Raw genomic sequence first — 17,103 nt, 5'->3', positions numbered from 1 at the left:
ACTCGAGATCTAGCCGGTCGGCGCCGATAGTAGTGCCGAATCATTGAGGGTGCGGCCATGATGGCATACAGCAATGTCGGTTTGGCTGAGCCGCGGACCCATGCATACGCCTATGTTGTCTTTAGAATTTACCTAGGCAAGGTGCGGAAGGTTTGTGATGCTCCCGATGACGGGATGGAGAGCAAGCAGAGAAAAACATGAAGGACGAGGAGTCTGCTCGAAGAGGCTGCTATTACTCGTGGCATGTAGCCGGTGGGAGTCTACTGTGTAAGCATGAGGATGTCTACCTGGCAGTCATCAAGAGTAGCAGACTAAATTGAAGAAGCCCCACTTCGCTGTGTGGTTCTCATTGCGAGTTTTTGGTGTCGTTGCGCTACCTGGGTTCTCGAGGATTCCTACCTATTTCATGTCTTACATCAACTGATCTTGAGGAGGTACATAAACGTTGCACACCCAGGCAGAGATCATATGAATGTTCTTGCATATTGTCTATTGGGTTAGCAAAAGGTAGATGGTGATGGCGCAAGCCGCGGATAGTAGGGCAAGAAAGGACGATAAACATAAGCCAGAACCACCGTTCGCATATGGTCTTCGTCACATTTAGAAATTTTTCCTTTCCTAAGCTAGGCGGATGACAGCAATGATTCCATCCCGAACACAAAAGAAGAGATTGATGACGAGTGACAAAGCAGGTCTACGTTCTTGGAGGCTGACCCGTTCATCTATAGACTTAAGGCCATCTGAGTAGGATTGCACATAGCCATGGGTCGATCTGGGAGCCAATTCACGGACATGGACACAAGGGTAAGGTTTATTATAATCTTTCGATGGGCAAGATTCGCCTTGGCATATAGCTTGGATGAACTCCTTCAGCAAAGTTGTGATATCCTCAAACTTGTGGCTGAGGCTGCATTGACATCCAGACTTCAGGTTGGAAGGGAAAGTTGGTTGACTTCCTGCGTATCAACTTTCTAATGAGCAAGACAACCCGCATTGCCAGAAGATTCTCCACTACATACTCCAACTGACTAGCAGTGTATCACTGTGATGGAGTCGTCTCAAGAGACTTTGAGGTTCTAGACTCACCCGAACGAGGAGCCGTGACACTACAGACATGTCATCTTCACATGGGAAGCGGCAGAGGCCGGGTGGGCCAAGGGAAAACCTGGCGCCACAGAGTGGCCAGAGCGGTGGCCGGGTCCACCATTTCAATTGGCGAATGAACCCGCCCGGAGCTTTCTCAACGGACGGTGGAGATTTGGGCACATACTTCAGTACCTTTGGTCAGCCTGCAAGTAAGGCATAAAAAGAAGTATATGTCTAACTCATCCGATAGAGGTCCGCCCTTTGCACCCCCTTGCTCTTTCCTTGCTTTCGATCCACCAATCCCAATCGTACCTCAATGATGTCAGGAGCAGACCAGGGTCGGGAGAGGAAGAGAAAGTTGTTGAGCTAACCTCGCTGTCACTACCTCGCTGTCACTACCTCGCGCTTTGCGCTTAATTCAGCTTCGGTGCTCTTCCCCCGGAGTAGCCGCGGCCGTCTTGGTCTCTTATTTATTTTTTCACTTCTCTCATCCGTAGCACTGGACAGTTTAGGTGTTCGATCTAAGATGAAGACAACGAATCTGCCGGAACCGTAAATTTCCTATCAAGAAAGATTCCCGAGCAAGCTAGGACGATAGCAATCACCACAACCACCACCAACATCCCACTCTACGCCACGACACAACCCCAAATCACAACTGATCAACGTAGCCAACACCACGGTTCATTTTTCTGGCTCGTCCAGCCAGTCATGTCCCACGACTTCAGCCTCTCAATATTGCAAAGATGAGATTATTCGCGCCGTATTGCCGCGACGCGATGCGCCGGGCCGCGAGATCTTTTCACCACAGCGTAACCGTCGGTCGCATCAGGACTCACGGCCTCCTCGTTCACCGGAGGCCTACACTATCCCGCCAGTCGCGGCACGGCTTCTTCACGGCACGAGACAAGGCCCCGCCCAAGAAGACGTCAATCCCGGTCGCCATCCTTACCGGCGGTCTTGTCATCTGGGCGCTCTATCCGTCTGATGAGTTTGAACGGCTATCCCTGGCTGAGGATGATAGGAGGAAGGGAGTCCGCAGCAATGCGGGAAGCACCAAGCCTGACGAGAGTGCGTGGTACAACTTTGCTCTCAAGTTTGAGACGTTGTCCGACTCTGCCGACATGGAATGGACTGCAGACAAGATTGTTGGGTTCATCCTGCCGGAGTGGTCCAGGTTGGTCCCCGGATACATCCGGAAGCTCCAGAGAGAGGTGATTTTTGCTAAATATCATCAATTATCACTATTGGCTAACACCATTAGCTATCCATGGCACCCGGGTCTTTAGCAGATGAGATTTGGCGAGAAGCTCATGACCCCTTCATTAACCCCGAGGTGCAATATGCCGCCAAGGTCAGAGTCTCCAACGACCTGTGTGACGAGGAAAAGGAGTTCTTGGCAAGGCGGAAGCGGGTCACCACCATGGCACTAGCCAAGTACCTTGACATCGACGAGAGGGACGTCGACCCGGACGACGTTCCTACCATTGCCATGTGCGGCTCCGGAGGTGGTCTGAGGGCCCTCGTCGCCGGCACAGGCTCCATGCTTGCCGCAGACGAAGATGGTCTATTCGACTGTGTCACGTACACCTCTGGTGTGAGCGGCTCGTGTTGGCTCCAGGCTCTGTACCACTCTTCCATCTCGGAGGGCAGTCTCCCCCGGGTCCTGCAGCACCTGAAGGCCCGCGCTGGCATCCATATCGCCTACCCGCCCGTGGCGTTCCAAGCTCTGCTTTCAGCACCGACGAGCAAGTATCTCCTAAGCGGTCTCGTCGAGAAGCTCAAGGGCGACCCTGGCGCGGACTTTGGTCTAGTCGACGTCTACGGTCTCCTGTTGGCGACGAGATTCTTGGTCCCCAAGGGCGAGCTGGAAGTGAGTGATCGGGATTTCAAGCTTTCCAACCAACGAGAGTACATCAAATATGGCCAGAACCCACTGCCCATTTACACCGCCGTCCGCCACGAGATCCCCGAGGTCGACATTGACGGAAGTGGAGCAGTGCCTTCCACGTCAGACGCAGCAAAAGAGGTTGCCAAGAAGGAAGCTTGGTTCCAGTGGTTCGAGATCACGCCGTACGAGTTCTTCTGCGAAGAGTTCTCCGCCGGCATCCCGACCTGGGCCATGGGCCGACGCTTCAAGAACGGCGTCGACGTGCCCCCCGAAGAAGGCTTCCATCTCCCAGAGACCCGTATGCCTTTCCTCCTCGGCGTCTTTGGCAGCGCCTTCTGCGCGACCCTGAGCCACTATTACAACGAGATCCGACCTCTCGTGCAGAGCCTCGCTGGGTTCGGCGCCCTGGACGGCATGATCTCGGGCTACAACGAGGACCTCAGCAAGGTCCACCCAATCGACCCCGGCACCGTCGCAAACTTTGCCTACGGCATGGAGGATAAGCTACCCAAGACGGCCCCGAAAAGCACTTACAACACCGAGTACATCCAGCTCATGGACGCCGGCATGTCCAACAACCTCCCCATCTACCCGCTCCTCCGCCCCGGCCGCGACGTCGACGTAGTCGTCGCCTTTGACGCCTCGGCAGACATCAAAACGGACAACTGGCTCGCCGTCGCCGATGGCTACGCCCGCCAGCGCGGCATCAAGGGCTGGCCCGTCGGCGTCGGCTGGCCCAAGGCAAGCGAGTCCCCGAAGGAGGTGCGCGACGAGCTCTCGGAAGCACAGGCTGCGTCAACGCAGGAGGCGGACCAGAAGCTCCGCGAGGTAAAGGTCCACCAACGCGAGCACCAGGCTGAGGAGGGCCACCGCAAGCCGGACGAGGACACGAAGAGCGGGCAGGCGGCCAAGTTCATGCCCGGCGACGAAGAGTCGGGCGAGCTGGGGTACTGTACCGTCTGGGTCGGCACGACGCAGGAGCGGTCGTCGACCGAGTCCCCGCCGCCGTCCAAGGCGATTACCGAGTCCAATTCGTGGCAGCTCATGGAGGCTGACGCGGGAATTGCCATCATCTACCTGCCGTATCTTGCAAACCCCAAGGCACCGGGCATCAACCCCGGCACGACGGATTATCTGAGCACCTGGAACTTTGTCTACACGCCCGACCAGATTGAAAAGGTGGCCGCGCTGGCGAGGGCGAATTATGCCGAGGGACGGGAGCAGATTCGCAGGACGGTAAGGGCTGTCTACGAGCGTAAGAAGAAGATTAGACTGGAGAGGGAGGCGGGGATCAAGAAGGATCGGTACCGGAGCTTGGTTAGGCGGGGGATGGCGCACAAGCTGGGCGAGGGCGATCAGTTTAGTTGAAGGAGGCGGATTATAGAGTTGTGAGGATGAAGATAGATACCCGGGAAGGTGGAGGACTCTTAAGACGATAGCGTAGGTCAATTCAGTGGAAGTAGATCCGTTGTAATGAAAAGTGTGTTACTTGGATGCGTTTTGCAGCCGCCTGGAGATATCAGATAGGAGCGAGGAAGAGACAATGGAGGAATTCAGTAAATGGCCCCGTTTCGAGGAGTGTGTCATTGTTTTTACAAATCTATTCATCTTACAGAGACATGCTTGACCTTCTACATGTCCTTGCTTCAAAATGTACACTGCCCAAAAAGACATCTTGGTCAGTCCGGGATCACCTGTCTCCCGGTCCTTTCGACAACGTTCTCCGCCACATCTCCTATCCTCTTCCCTCTCCGATGGATGAATTACGGTCGATGCATTTTGCTTTTCGTTTTCTTTTCCTTCTTTCCCCCTTTTTCCCCAAAGCATCTTTTGCTTTAAACAATCTCTCCCATATCAATGTGCACAGGCTGCCACGGCTTCGCGCCCTCAACGAGCATATCACTCGGCACCCGCACCTTGGCGCCAGGGCTATACAGATACCACGCCTTGAGAACATTCATCGAAGCCTGCAGACGCGCGAAATCCAAGCTGGCGCCCGTCCCCTCGCCGAGCTTGTCGCGCCCGCTGTAGATGCCGACGACGTACACGGGCGTCCTGCTCAGACGGCCCGTCTCGCTCTCGAGTCGTGCGACGGGCGCCTCGAACCCTTCGCGCGCGCAGAGCATCGCCAGCTCGCGCGTGGGCAGCTTGAAGCTGAAGAGCTTCTCGAGCTCGACGCGGCGGCTGAGGATGTGGGCGTCGATGAAGGCGCGCACGGCGTCGCGGCCGGCGTGGGCGTATACCGCGCCCGTGACGGCGCGGACGTGGGCCGCGTGGGCGTCGTTGCGGATTTTCTCGCGCTGCTCCTTGAAGATGGCTGGGTCTTGGGGGTCGGGCTTGGGCTCGAACGGGTTGCGTTTGGGCTTGTGCAGGACGTCGCCGAATTCGTCGTCGAGGACGACTCTGGACGAGACGGAGCGGCGCCACTTGAACTTGTCGAGGTGGGCGTGTTCCTTGCGGACGTAGCCCCAGCGGCCGTGGACGATGCCCTCGGCCTCGGGGTTCTGGGAGAACTGCAGCAGGCCCGGGTCGACTTCGCCTCCGGGGGCGGCGGCGCTCTCGACGCCCCACTGGGAGGCTACGCGGTAGAGCGAGTCGGAGCCGGCGTAGGCGCGCATGGCTTCGTAGAGGATGGCCATGGGGAGGCGGGGGTAGTGGGCGATGAGCCACTCGGAGACGTGGTAGCTGATGAGGGAGCCGCCGACGACGGCGAGGTTGGCGTTGTTGAAGTTGGGGCTCGGGTCGGCGGAGGGGTCGACGAGGGTGCGCGCGAGGGTCTGGAGGGGCAGTTTGCCGGGCAGGGAGAGGCGGGCGTGGAGGGCGGCGAGCTTGGCTGACTGGAGGGCCTTTTCGGGGGCGGGTGACGGGAGTATGCTCGACCTCTTCGGGGCGGGCTTGGCGGCGGCGGTGGTGATGTCGGGCGAGGAGGCGTCGGATGATGCTTCTGCTACTGCTGCCGAGGACGGGGAGGAGGTCGATAGTGTCCGCGCCGGGTTGCTGCTGCGAAGCTGTGTTCTAAAGGAGATGGGCGTCAGGCACGGCGAGGCGTGTGCCCTGGCCTGGGCGTTGAGGAGCTGCTGCCCGGTGCATCTTGATATCCTTAACCTCTTCATCTGGGACGCCATTCGATTGGTCGAGGTTGGGTTGTTGCTGAGCTGTTCGAAGGCCCAGTAACAACGTAACGAAATAAAAAAGTCAACGAAGGAAAAGGTGTTGTACAATGCGGTCGCAGGGCAGTTGGTGGATTGAGGTATTCGCTGGAGGTTTCGATCGCAAATGGGGGAAGTAAAAAAGTTCCACGTCCCGGATTTCTCTCGAACAGCGCCGGTCTCCCGTCACGAAAAAGTTTCTGGAGCCGACCGATTCGAAGTCGTGTAAGCTCCAGCATGCTAGGGGGAATTGGGGACCCCGTGCACGAGCCAGGCGAGAAAGCCCAGTCAGAGAGAAGCGCGGAATATCCGCTCCTCCGCAGCTCCGGATGGTTCGGGTCCCACTTTTCGGGAGGAATGGATGGCTGCACTTCACCATTCGCGACGTCCAAGGGCAAAAGCTCCAATATCGAGTCGAGGCGGGAAAGCGATTGCCATCACCACACTATCCAACCCCTCATACTGAAAATACAGTCAAAATGGTATGTTACTGCTCAATCGGTGAATCCGGGTCAATTGCTAACTCGTGCACAGGGAGGCGGTCCTAAGGTTCCGTAAGTTCTAACCCCAGCGCATATCCCCTCCGAACGCAAACCACCCCGATTCTTCGAGATACAGCTCCTCTAACGCCCACGAAAGCTACCCCAAGCACGTCTGGTCGCCGGCCGGTGGTTGGTACGCCCAACCCGCGAACTGGAAGCGTAACACCGCCGTCATCGGCGCCGTCATGGCCGGTGTCGTTGCCGTTATCTGGAAGATCAGCGCCGAGAAGGAGGTGCGCTACGTGATGCCTCAGGAGGGGCGGTTCTTCCCCAGCAGATAGTAGGTGCCCCTCGTTTCATGCGATTGAAAGCAATTACACACGAGAGAGACAGACATGGGCTGACATTGCAAAACACAGCTGGTCGAAGCAATTGATCGAGTACGACAGAGAACAGGCCGCGAGGAAGGCCAAGGATACGACGCAGGCGGAGGCGATTCAGAACTCATAAACGACGACTCGGACGGTCTTCCAACTTTTGTACAATGTAAATATGGTACCCCAGGAATTGAGCGCCGCGCGGTAGCGGTAGTTGCGAACATTGGACGACCCCTCGATGCTTTACCTCGTCGCTCTTACTAGTAGCACTTAACTTTGCTCTGTGATGAACCCTCTTGAGACGGATTGATACGGCGGTGTCTGGGCTACGGTGAAGCAACGAGTTCAATTGCTACGAGCTTTCTGCGGGCTTGGACCTTGATCATTCATTTCGCCGCGGGAGTACGGCGATACCCTCTCCGAGTGAATGAGAGCCAGGCATTGCGAGGCAAACAATCGCCTATGCTCACCTCAACTTCTCCGATCATCGATTGTGATATTTTTACTCAGAAACGCGAGCATGCCTCAACTCGCCAAAATCACGATCAGTGACAGCATGGGCAAGCCTTCGGCCAATCACGACGGCCGTAAAGGTAATTCAAGAGTGGGTCTGAACTTCAATCACAACGATGCCAGCATGCTTGGGTACCAACCTAGAAATGACCTCTCTGGGCCATGAAGCAAGCGTCTGACTGACGATGAAAACACTTGTAGCCGCGTTGTTATTACAGGGTCTCTGTAAACCTCGCCTTTACCCATGGAAATGATGATCTCTGGCCGGGAAAGATACCCCCGGATTTCCTCTGGATAACATCATATCCAAATGCCCGGAATGAAGCTGGAGGGGGAACACCATACCGTTCGTTGGATGCCATGACTTGGCTGACCTACTCTACTGGAATCGTGTTAGGCCACCCTCAGGGAGCGATGCTTGATACCAGCCTTGTTGAACATGCTAGCGTTGGAAAGGGACAGCTTCTTTTTCGTCCAGGAGATTCAAGAACATGCGGTGCGCAATACTGAGGATTCGATCCACAGTATGGACGACGGACTGCGTATACTCTATATCAAGGGGTTTATCTAGCAAGGTCTCTAGAGGTTTATTGCCGCGCAAACGCGAAATGAAGGTAGTATAACACATCACAGAGAGGAACGTTGGTCGAAAACGAATTAGGAAATTGTTTTCATTCTTCATTCAATCATTCAGAGGAGATCAATAGTACCAAGACCAACGTCCCTCCTTCCTCCTCGAAAAAGGAGTAACAAAATGAAAGGCATCAGTCCCTCAGTCCTCCCCCAATTCATAGGTCGGCCGAGCTTAAACTTCATAGAAAAACTCCATACAACGACCCCCTGGATCCTTTTTTCAGCGCGTTTCTCGGCAGCAAAGCTATTCCATCAAATGATGTGTCAGTATACCGAGCCCTTTCTTGTTCGAGACTGAGCAGGAGTGCATGAAGGGCGGCAAGGAGAAGAAAAAGGAGAAAGACGTACGCGGAAAGTTTTCTGCACCGGACACCCGATGAAGCACGGCACCTCACCGCAGCAAACTACCTCCGACTCCTTGAGCAACGCTTGTACCAGCTTGTCGGGGACGTAGAGCGCCGTGATGCGTAATGCTAGGACGGGGAGGATGAAGACGGAGAACTTCATGATTGTTATTTTGCTTGGGTTGGAAGGCGTGGTGTAAGTGGGTGAAATGAGATGTAAAGAAACGTGTGAGCTTGATGATGAGAGAGAGAGAGAGAGAAGGGCGATCTGATGCCAGGTGAGATTGGTGGAAGATGGAGCTTGGGGAGGGTTTGCTTGCTTGTTGATGAGGTATGAGATGGTCAAGTTATGGTCAAATACTCAGAAAACTCGAGAATTCTATATCTCCTTATTCACTGTGTAGGCCTTCTTATCCCGAAGTTGTCCGAATCCTCCCGCTCGATTCTTACCCGGAAAAGATCATGATATCTCCAGACGTTGAGGAGGTAAGCATCGCGGGCAGAAGCATTCAACCACGTTCATGTACGACCATGCCGTGTCGAAGACCCAGGCGTAAATATCAAGGCAATGAGTTCTCCTTTAGTCGGCTAATGTAAAGAGCCGCGGCTGGCATCCCGCTGATGCTACAGTATTATATCTACAAAAGGCAAAGTCGGGGTCGTAAGTACGAACCGATTACAGGATGTAAAGACTAGCCGCGTCTGCGTTGCAACATCTGGCGGCGCATGTGAAAAGAGCTGCAAGCCCCGCCGTCAAGACGTACGTTGCCGTGAAATTACAACCGCGCTACTGTAACTCCCCACACCATTTTCAAGCAGAAGCAGAGAGTCCTGAAATGATGAGATACCTTTACTCCACTTCATTGGTCTTGGAAAGTCCTACCTCTGAGCGAGTATTAAGGCTCGCTGCAGGAAACCTTGATCTTTACAACAGCCTGTTTGCGCAACTAGACCCTCGTAGCCACGAGGTTGTGTAGATTAAAGATACTCGCAACGAAGTATGACAACATCCTAGTGAATAATGGCAACATATCCCGTCATACCTTACGGAGAATTTCCATGATGTCCCGCTCTGTGTACTCTATGGTCGATGTGTATCATCCCCCTCCAGCTTCAACATGTAGACGACTTCATGTTAGCTCCCACGTTAACATTGTCCAAAACGGAGGGTAAGGCTTAGCGGCTTGCCACGCCCCGTTCCTCTGGGCTATGGTCTCCATGTCTTCGACTAGGATCCGTGGTGAAATGTCTTTGAAACATCATCCAATTTCTTTTCTGACTTCCGAATGGCAACTCTTGTGTAAAGCAGCTGGGTCATCGTCTCCGGCGTCGGCCTGCAGAGAGCCGTGTAGATCAGGAAATAATATCGGAAGCACATTCGATTACGACTAGCACAACGAATCCCGAAACCTATGAAGACGGTCTTCGGTAAGGCGCTCAAAACACAATGCCAACTTTACTGGGACGTAAATCTCGCTTTTTTGTTTTGGTCAACAACTCCTCTCGACACTTCCAATGCTGTCTTTTTTGACGCCTAATCGGAAACGAGGGAGGGCAAGACGGAAAGGTAGAGAGGTACGTAAGCTCGCAAGCATCAGAAGCATGTACACGTGGGATAGAATATTCAGGTATAGGCAGGCATCTCATTGTCTACCTAGCTTGCTCGACACAAAGAAGCAGCTCTAGCGTCTCTTCCCTTTCAGGAGGACCTAGATTCTCTCTTCATCTGTCCCAACTGCCACCAAATCTCCATGTCTCCCATCCATCATACTGTCCCCAATCATGCCGCCTCAAGGCATCTCAAAAGAGACCAACGAAAAAAAAGCAGCAGCATCGTCTCATCCTGCCAAATAGGTCGCCCTGCGTATTTGCTGAACGACCAAACACAGCCACCAGAGCTGCAAGAAGAAACGAGAAGTGTCAAGAACGACAAACAACAAGAGTGAGCAATATACATTAAGCACTAGGCGTAATCCCTGCGCCATCCTCAATCGCCGTCGCTGCAGTCGCGTGGCTCAAGACAGGGCCAGGGTAGGTGAATCGAAATCGCGAAACGGTGCGTGTTCGAGCGAGTGTCAAGAAGCGTAAAAGAAAAGAAAATTGCAAGCCACGACTGAAACCAGGCTGCAAAAAGGGTGTATCAAAAGTGAGCGTCATGAATGAGTGACTTGAAAGGTATAAATGCGTCGTCGGGGTTCGTTTCGCCCCTTGATCGGATTCATCGTGAGAGTCCAGTAGAAGGGGAAACCTCCCCCCAAGTTCTTTTTTGGTAGTTCGCAGAAACGCCGTGCCCGTGCTGTCCAGAATGCATAGTAGACCCTAGTCTATCGCCAAACGAAGATGAATCCCCAGTCTTTGTGCCAAAAGACGTTATATACGCAGGGAGTCAGTGTATATGAACGCTGTTTTGGTTGTCATTTACACAGCCTGTCCGGGGACGGGCTTGCGGCCGACAGGTCCCATCGGTGGTGGGCCTGGATGGCCCTGAGCGGGGGGTCCGTTCATGGGACCATTAGGAGGACCGTTGGGAGGGCCATTGGGGTTCATTCGGCTGGGTTGAGGGATTCTGCTAGGTCCGGGAGGGCTCGGCCTGCGACCGCCCATTCCGCTAGGGCTCTGCGGCCGCTGTCCCGGAGGGCCCTGGTAACGAGGACCAGGGGATTGAGGCCGGCCTCCGGGTCCCATCGGGCCGTTACCGGCGGGGGACTGAGGTCGGCCGCCACCGTTCATGGGACGACCTGCAGGCGACTCAGGGCGGGGGTAAGGCGGGCCTCCCTGGGGGTTCACGGGGCGCTGGCCAGGAGGGAAGTTCGGACCGGGGCCGCGGGGAGCACCAGGGCCCATGTGAGGACCACGAGGAGGTCCTTGGTTAGGTCCCTGGGCTTGAGGAGGTCTAGGCTTAACCGGGCGAGTGGAGAGGCAGGTGCGCGGTACAACACCCTGCTGGGATCTATCCAAGCGAATGCAGAGCGCCTGGGGGGATGTTAGCTTACATACTCATTATGGTGGATATCAAAACTTACCCAGCCATCATCGTACTCGTGGAGAAGGCGCACAAGTTGACCAGCTCTCAGCTCCATCTCATCCTCAAGTGTAGGCTTGAAGTCAAGTTGCACACGGTGAACAGTGGTGTTGGCGGGACCTCCAGCGGCGGCAATGGCAGCAGAGCCAGTGGATCCATTAGACTGGTGACCGGGGCCGGCAGAGTCGGCGCTGAACGTGGTTCCGGAGGGAGAAGCAGGGATGGTAGACAAGGGTGCAGGAGGCGCGGGCAGAGTCAGATCAAGAGCCTTGGGGCCATCCTTGCGGGTCGACGCCTTGCGAGCCAGACCTCCAGCAGCGACGGCTCCAGCACCAACTGCGGCAGCACCTGCAGCAATAGCAGCACCGTTGGCACCGGCGTTGGTGGGGACATCGCTCACGGTAGTGCCCGGAGCAGGCTCGCCGACGTTGGGAAGAGGCTTCTCATTGAGGCTCATGGAGCTGACGGACTCCTCGGCGATGGGACCGTTGATTCTCTCGGCTTGAGCACCGAAGGGGTTCGCGGGGTTCGAGCTCTGGTTCGTTGCCGGTCTGTCCCAGGCGCCTTGACCAGGGTTGCGAAGACCCAGAGCAGCGGCAGCGGGGGCCAGATTGGTGTTCATATTGACGGCAGGTCCTCCAGCAGGTCCCCTACTGGCGCGCTTGTCGAGGTTCAAGTTGGGCAAGAACTGGGTGACGGGGCGGAGGCTGATGCGAGGAGCGCGGGGGTTCTGGCTACCAGCGGCGGCGGCGGCGGCTCCGAATCCATGGCTCTTCTCGTCTTCGTCAGCCAGGCGCTGCTGCTCCATCTGCTTCTTGCGACGGTTGAAGAGGAAGAAGACGAGCAAAAAGACAACTAGAACACCGGCCAAAACACCAATGGCAATGCCAGCCTTTGCGGCACCGCTGGTCTCGTTGCTGGTTGACTTCTCCGTGGTTGACGTCGCGCTAGGAGAGGCGCTGGAGATAATGCTAGCATTGTCTGCAGTGGCGGCGGCAGTCTTGGTGGTCTTTGCGAAAGTTGGCGCGTCTGTCGCGATAGCGAGCGTGGTCTGGATGCTCTCGGTCAAGGGGTCCTCGATGACCGAGGGAAGCGACGAAGTAGATGCGGCATCGGTGGTGGTGGATGAGCTGTCGGCAGTCTTGATGATGGGTGCGCCGGCCCTGGCAATGGTGGTCTCGGTGGAATCAACAGTCGTCGGTTTCGACCTCGTGGGGAGGGGTGATTGAGCGACAATCAACTTGGTGGAGGTGGTGCTCGTAGGGGCGGCAACGACATCGTCACCGGTGACGGTCTGGTAGATGGTTTTGATAACGGTCGAGCGGCCTTTCTTCGTATTAGCGCGCCGTGTGGTCGTGGCATCATCATCGTCGTCGTCCTGTCTGATTTTGAGATTACCTCCATTGCTTCCCGAGTCCTCGTCACTGGAGGCGAAGGGATTCAGGTCCTTGAACTTGTTGCCAACACCGTTCCAGAAATCGGGGTTGCGAGGCGCGATATGCCTGCGGGCGTGGAGGTGGTGGTGAGCCATTACTGCGGTTGCGGGCGTGGGTTAATGGAAATGGATCAAATCCAACTAGTCCAGCCAGAAGTCGTCGTAACGTGTGAAGATAAAATGAGGCGTGTGATGATTCGGATCGTGAGTTTCGTGGGTCGAGGCGGGGTATCTGAAAAATGGAGGGAGGGTGCCTGGCGTTCACGGGAGAGGCTGGTGATGGGAATGCTCAAGGGATCCGGCTCCAATGGGGAAAGGGGTGTGATGTTCGTGAGGCGATCGTCGAAAGAATGAATAAGCAGTGAATGAGTCCGGCCAGGGAGTCGCGCTGGTCGAGGGACTGGTATTGAGAAAGACTGCGTCGGTGTTGTGGGTGAAAGTCGAGTGTTGTTGCGCGTACGTGTGCGTGCAATTGAACGAATGTGAAGCGGCGCTGGGCCCGGTGGAAGGAGAGTAAAGTGAGAAGGTGGGTGAGGTGAGGTCGTTGTTTTTACAAGATCTCACTACCAGCTCACAGTCATTGGACAGTCACAAACCGTCTTAGTAAATTGTCATGAAGACGACGGGGGGATGTCGATGTTTGTTTTGTGGGAGGAAAGAACGGATGAATCTGCACACCGTGACTCTTGGGAAGCTGCAAGAGAGAAGACGACGATGAGGTCTCTCTGTCTATCTCTGGAAGTGAGAGTGCAGCGACGGCAGTAAGCAGTCAGGCTCAGCAAGTGAGATGCAGTTCGGACGGAACGGGAGAGGATGAGGTGGGAAGGGAAGAAGAGGGCAGCTCAAGAAAGTGGGAAGGGACACTGAGAAGAAGAGAAACGGGGACAGTGAGGTTGCACTTGCACGCTGCACGTTCGCAGTCCAGGATGCTGGGCGAATGGGAACTTGGGAAAGAGGCCCCAAGCAACGTTGGACGGATGACAAGGGTCGGACGACTAGGGTGTGGATGGGAAGCAGATCCCTGCGGCGTCAGGTACCGTCCACTGTCCATTGGTCTTTTCTCTCTCAATCTGACAGTCTCTCTCTCTCTCTCACTCTGACTCCCAATGGAGGATTAGCCCAGGATCACTTGCTGCAAAGATACAGGTACGAGACAGCAGGAACTGATGGGGAGGCAACTCCACGAGGACCGTGGGATATCAAGATGCAAAAGGAATGGCGCGTGGAAAAGACGGCCGTGCGATACGGTCAATGTCATGGCTTGCAGTCTTTGCCGTGTTAGTGCTGTCCGGGGATATCACAGTCTATAGTCTAAGGTAACTTCTATCCGTAATGTACCTATCGAGCCCACATTAGAATGTAGGCAAGTGAGGTATAGTAAGCAAGTAAGGTACATAGGCGGCCGATGTCTCTTGGGTGACGGTACTTGGCTTGGGATGGGCTCGGATCACATTTTGCACAAGTCCAACAATGGCACCAAGGTGGACGGATTGGGATAAACGCGCACAAGAATGCAACCGCGGCTCCAACGGTCATTCGACAATACATCTGATCCACGCCCACACCACCGAGTCAGCGTTTCACCATCCGCCCTGTCTCTGGCCTCTCCCTGCGCTCAAGATGAACTTTACCTTCCATACTCCGTACCTTAGGTTCCTTACGGAGTACGGATACACACACACAATGAGGGAGGAAACAAACAAACACTTCGGAATAGTTACACATCTGTCTACTTCAGGCAGTCGTACATAGGTGTGTAACAACACCAACAGGCTGTCTGTCATTCACTTTTGATCGAAGCCATCAGTTGTCCCAATTAACCAGAGCCTTACGGAGTACTCTTCAATCTTGATACGAACAAGCCAACAAATCCCGCACTCATCCCATCGGTTTCCGACGTGAGGTACCGACCCAGGCGACCGGCGACCCTCAATGAAATCCGTCGGTCGCATTTCCCATCCACACCGGCGCCCATCTTCATCAGCGCCATGCACGGGCCGCGCTAAGGCAGGGGCCTCCCAACGCCCATCCTGTCGTGCCTGTCGTGCCTGTCAGGTACCGACCCCATCTTATTGGTTCTCTTACCCCCGTATCCACCGCACACCCACAGAATAAACGAAATTGTTTGCTCGGGGTTCCTGCGGTGTTCATCCAATCAAACCCTGCCAGGTGGGACGGGAAAAGAAGGCGTTTGTCCGGCCCGAGCTTCAACCACCAGTCAACCACAACCAGCAGCCCCCAAACTCCAACATCCCCATCGTCATCGTCAACAGGGGACCAACAGCATTCAACACCAGACACACCATAGCTATTATCTGCCAATGCTGTGATACGCGCCGTCCCCCGCTTGCCCTCGCCACTGCACGCGACATTATTCCCATTCAGCCTGGTCCCTTTTCGTTCCCGCGCAAACAACATCGCTTTCCCTTCGAGCAGCACGGGAAGACTGCTACGTTCATGCGAGCCACTCACGCAAAGACCACCTATCGCCACAAGCGGAATGGCAAGAATGCACCGAAATAGCATCCCCTCAAAAGCTGGAAAACAGCCACCATCACCTAGATACAACAGATGGTCTCCCAAGCGGAAAAAAAAAACGGAAAAAAAAGACTGGCGGGAGCCTGGCGTGCGTGATGGCGAAGCTGGCCTGCCCATCGTCATCTCACCATTCGGCCCGGAGCTCGCAAGGTTTGATATAGGCACTGCTGACCCTACTTACAGGCAGGCTATGGAGTACAGTGGAATGCCACGGGCATTACCGTAATTGTCACCAAACCACCCACCGACACCGTCTCTCTCTTAAAGGCCCCTAAAGAAGCAATCATGTCTTTGAAAGAATGACACGACATGATCTGTGCTTCTCCCTCGCGAGCCGCAAGGAGCTTTCAGCTTTCAGCTTTCTCTGTCACTGAACGACCTTTTTTTTTTATCCCCTCAAGCTACAGGAAGTAGTCAGTGCTTTGCATCCGCCCATCTGCCTCGAATACGAGACTTGTCAGGCCACGTTGCCGCGAGGTTCTTTTTGTCGTCCTGTCTGCCTGACAGAAGTCGGTGTGTTTGGATCCGACAAGCGGTCGAGGCCTCAAGAACTGAGGATTGCACACCGTTCGATCTCGTTGCTTTTTCCGTTGCATTTAGACCTCCCGCCGTGCGCCGGAGGAAATTTTCAAACAAGATCTCCTATGTGGTCTCAGGGAAAACAAGCAAAAACACACAACAACTCTTAACCAAGAGGCTAATTTTAAGACATGCATCGAACGGCGCCGTCAAGCTACCAAAAGCCTAAAGCCCCAGACCGCCGTCCCCTGGGCCCTCGAGGGTTCGACCAACACACCCGTGACACCGAAATTGGAGAGACCTTTTGAAACAAGCCGGTTCGTCCGCTCGTGCCATTAGGTTTGGTTCGCCTATTTCGTACCCGTCGCGCGCAGTGAGCACTCTCGCGGCAAACACTCGCAACTTTGGTTCCCTCCCCCATGATCTGCCCGCCTCCACAGCATGCCACTGCCAAGCGCCTTTCGGTACCTGGCTACCTGGCAAATTGCTGGCATTTTTCTCGCATTGTGACCCATCTCTCCACACTGGAGATGACCTCCGCCCACCAGCCTTATCCATCGACATCCATGACATCCATGCGAGAACACGCGGAAACATGATGGCTGGCCAGCGGGCAATCTAACGAAAAGACCCGGATGCGACTGTACGGGGGTTTCAATTACCGCAGCTCTTCGCAGGCAACCAACACGCCGACGAACTTCAGCATTGTGAATGGAGTCGTCTCCGTCAGAATGAAGTTGGGGGCAGGAAACCGCGCAATCCTCATTCCCGGGTATGGGGAACGTCGCATCCATGACATGTATCCGTGTGCGGCACAGCAATTCGTCCATGCCTTACACAAAAAGCAGAGTCAGCACTTCAGGCAAAATGTTATGCAATAACAACGAGAAAACCTGACTTCGACCTCGTAGATCTGCACAGCGTCATTTTACTACCTTTGTACGGCATGCTCCCGCAATCAGCCGGATAACCCGAGAGGTAGGTTATGGAATGTTTCAATTAATCCCAGCCAGACCTGCCTTCTTCCCTGTCTTGATCTGAGGGAGATCTCCTGCTGCAAATCCGGTCATCTGGACGCGGGAGAGTACAGCCAGAGACAGGACCGCCGCGGCGA

General features: G+C 55.0%; 5 protein-coding genes across 5 annotated transcripts; 3 read left to right on the top strand and 2 right to left on the bottom strand.

Moving 5' to 3' along the window:
• Nucleotides 1-1,865: 1,865 nt before the first annotated feature.
• Nucleotides 1,866-4,345, top strand: BDP81DRAFT_311410 (cytosolic phospholipase A2 zeta; the record flags this gene model as incomplete). Its single annotated transcript, XM_060583719.1, has 2 exons — nucleotides 1,866-2,300; nucleotides 2,351-4,345. 2 exons carry the CDS (start codon nucleotides 1,866-1,868, stop codon nucleotides 4,343-4,345), a joined length of 2,430 nt encoding a protein of 809 aa, XP_060449330.1.
• Nucleotides 4,346-4,812: 467 nt separating this feature from the next.
• BDP81DRAFT_458772 (54S ribosomal protein L3) lies at nucleotides 4,813-6,090 on the bottom strand (the record flags this gene model as incomplete). Its single annotated transcript, XM_060593456.1, has 1 exon — nucleotides 4,813-6,090. The coding sequence occupies one exon, from the start codon at nucleotides 6,088-6,090 to the stop codon at nucleotides 4,813-4,815; it is 1,278 nt and encodes a 425-aa protein (XP_060449329.1).
• A 430-nt stretch (nucleotides 6,091-6,520) lies between these two features.
• BDP81DRAFT_343121 (uncharacterized protein) lies at nucleotides 6,521-7,446 on the top strand. The gene is made up of 4 exons (XM_060586053.1): nucleotides 6,521-6,608; nucleotides 6,661-6,680; nucleotides 6,766-6,948; nucleotides 7,028-7,446. Exons 1-4 carry the CDS (start codon nucleotides 6,606-6,608, stop codon nucleotides 7,116-7,118), a joined length of 297 nt encoding a protein of 98 aa, XP_060449328.1. The 5' UTR covers nucleotides 6,521-6,605; the 3' UTR covers nucleotides 7,119-7,446.
• Nucleotides 7,447-8,594: 1,148 nt separating this feature from the next.
• Nucleotides 8,595-9,452, top strand: BDP81DRAFT_446965 (uncharacterized protein; the record flags this gene model as incomplete). The annotated part of the gene is made up of 4 exons (XM_060592129.1): nucleotides 8,595-8,671; nucleotides 8,880-8,961; nucleotides 9,123-9,136; nucleotides 9,167-9,452. The coding sequence occupies 4 exons, from the start codon at nucleotides 8,595-8,597 to the stop codon at nucleotides 9,450-9,452; spliced, it is 459 nt and encodes a 152-aa protein (XP_060449327.1).
• A 1,441-nt stretch (nucleotides 9,453-10,893) lies between these two features.
• On the bottom strand, nucleotides 10,894-13,028 carry BDP81DRAFT_458771 (uncharacterized protein; the record flags this gene model as incomplete). Its single annotated transcript, XM_060593455.1, has 2 exons — nucleotides 10,894-11,448; nucleotides 11,499-13,028. 2 exons carry the CDS (start codon nucleotides 13,026-13,028, stop codon nucleotides 10,894-10,896), a joined length of 2,085 nt encoding a protein of 694 aa, XP_060449326.1.
• Between the last annotated feature and the right edge of the window lie 4,075 nt (nucleotides 13,029-17,103).

This window comes from Colletotrichum phormii (genome assembly GCF_030913505.1).
Source record: "Colletotrichum phormii strain CBS 102054 chromosome Unknown BDP81scaffold_4, whole genome shotgun sequence".
Lineage (NCBI taxonomy): Eukaryota > Fungi > Ascomycota > Sordariomycetes > Glomerellales > Glomerellaceae > Colletotrichum > Colletotrichum phormii.
This window is presented reverse-complemented; position numbering and strand designations above follow the sequence as displayed.

What these genes read in the sequence shown, in the direction of transcription:
- BDP81DRAFT_343121 (XM_060586053.1), top strand. An exon ending in GGAGGCGGTCCTAAGGTTCC is followed by an intron (nt 6,681 to 6,765) that starts GTAAGTTCTAAC and finishes CGCCCACGAAAG; the next exon opens with CTACCCCAAGCACGTCTGGT. An exon ending in CGGTTCTTCCCCAGCAGATA is followed by an intron (nt 6,949 to 7,027) that starts GTAGGTGCCCCT and finishes TGCAAAACACAG; the next exon opens with CTGGTCGAAGCAATTGATCG.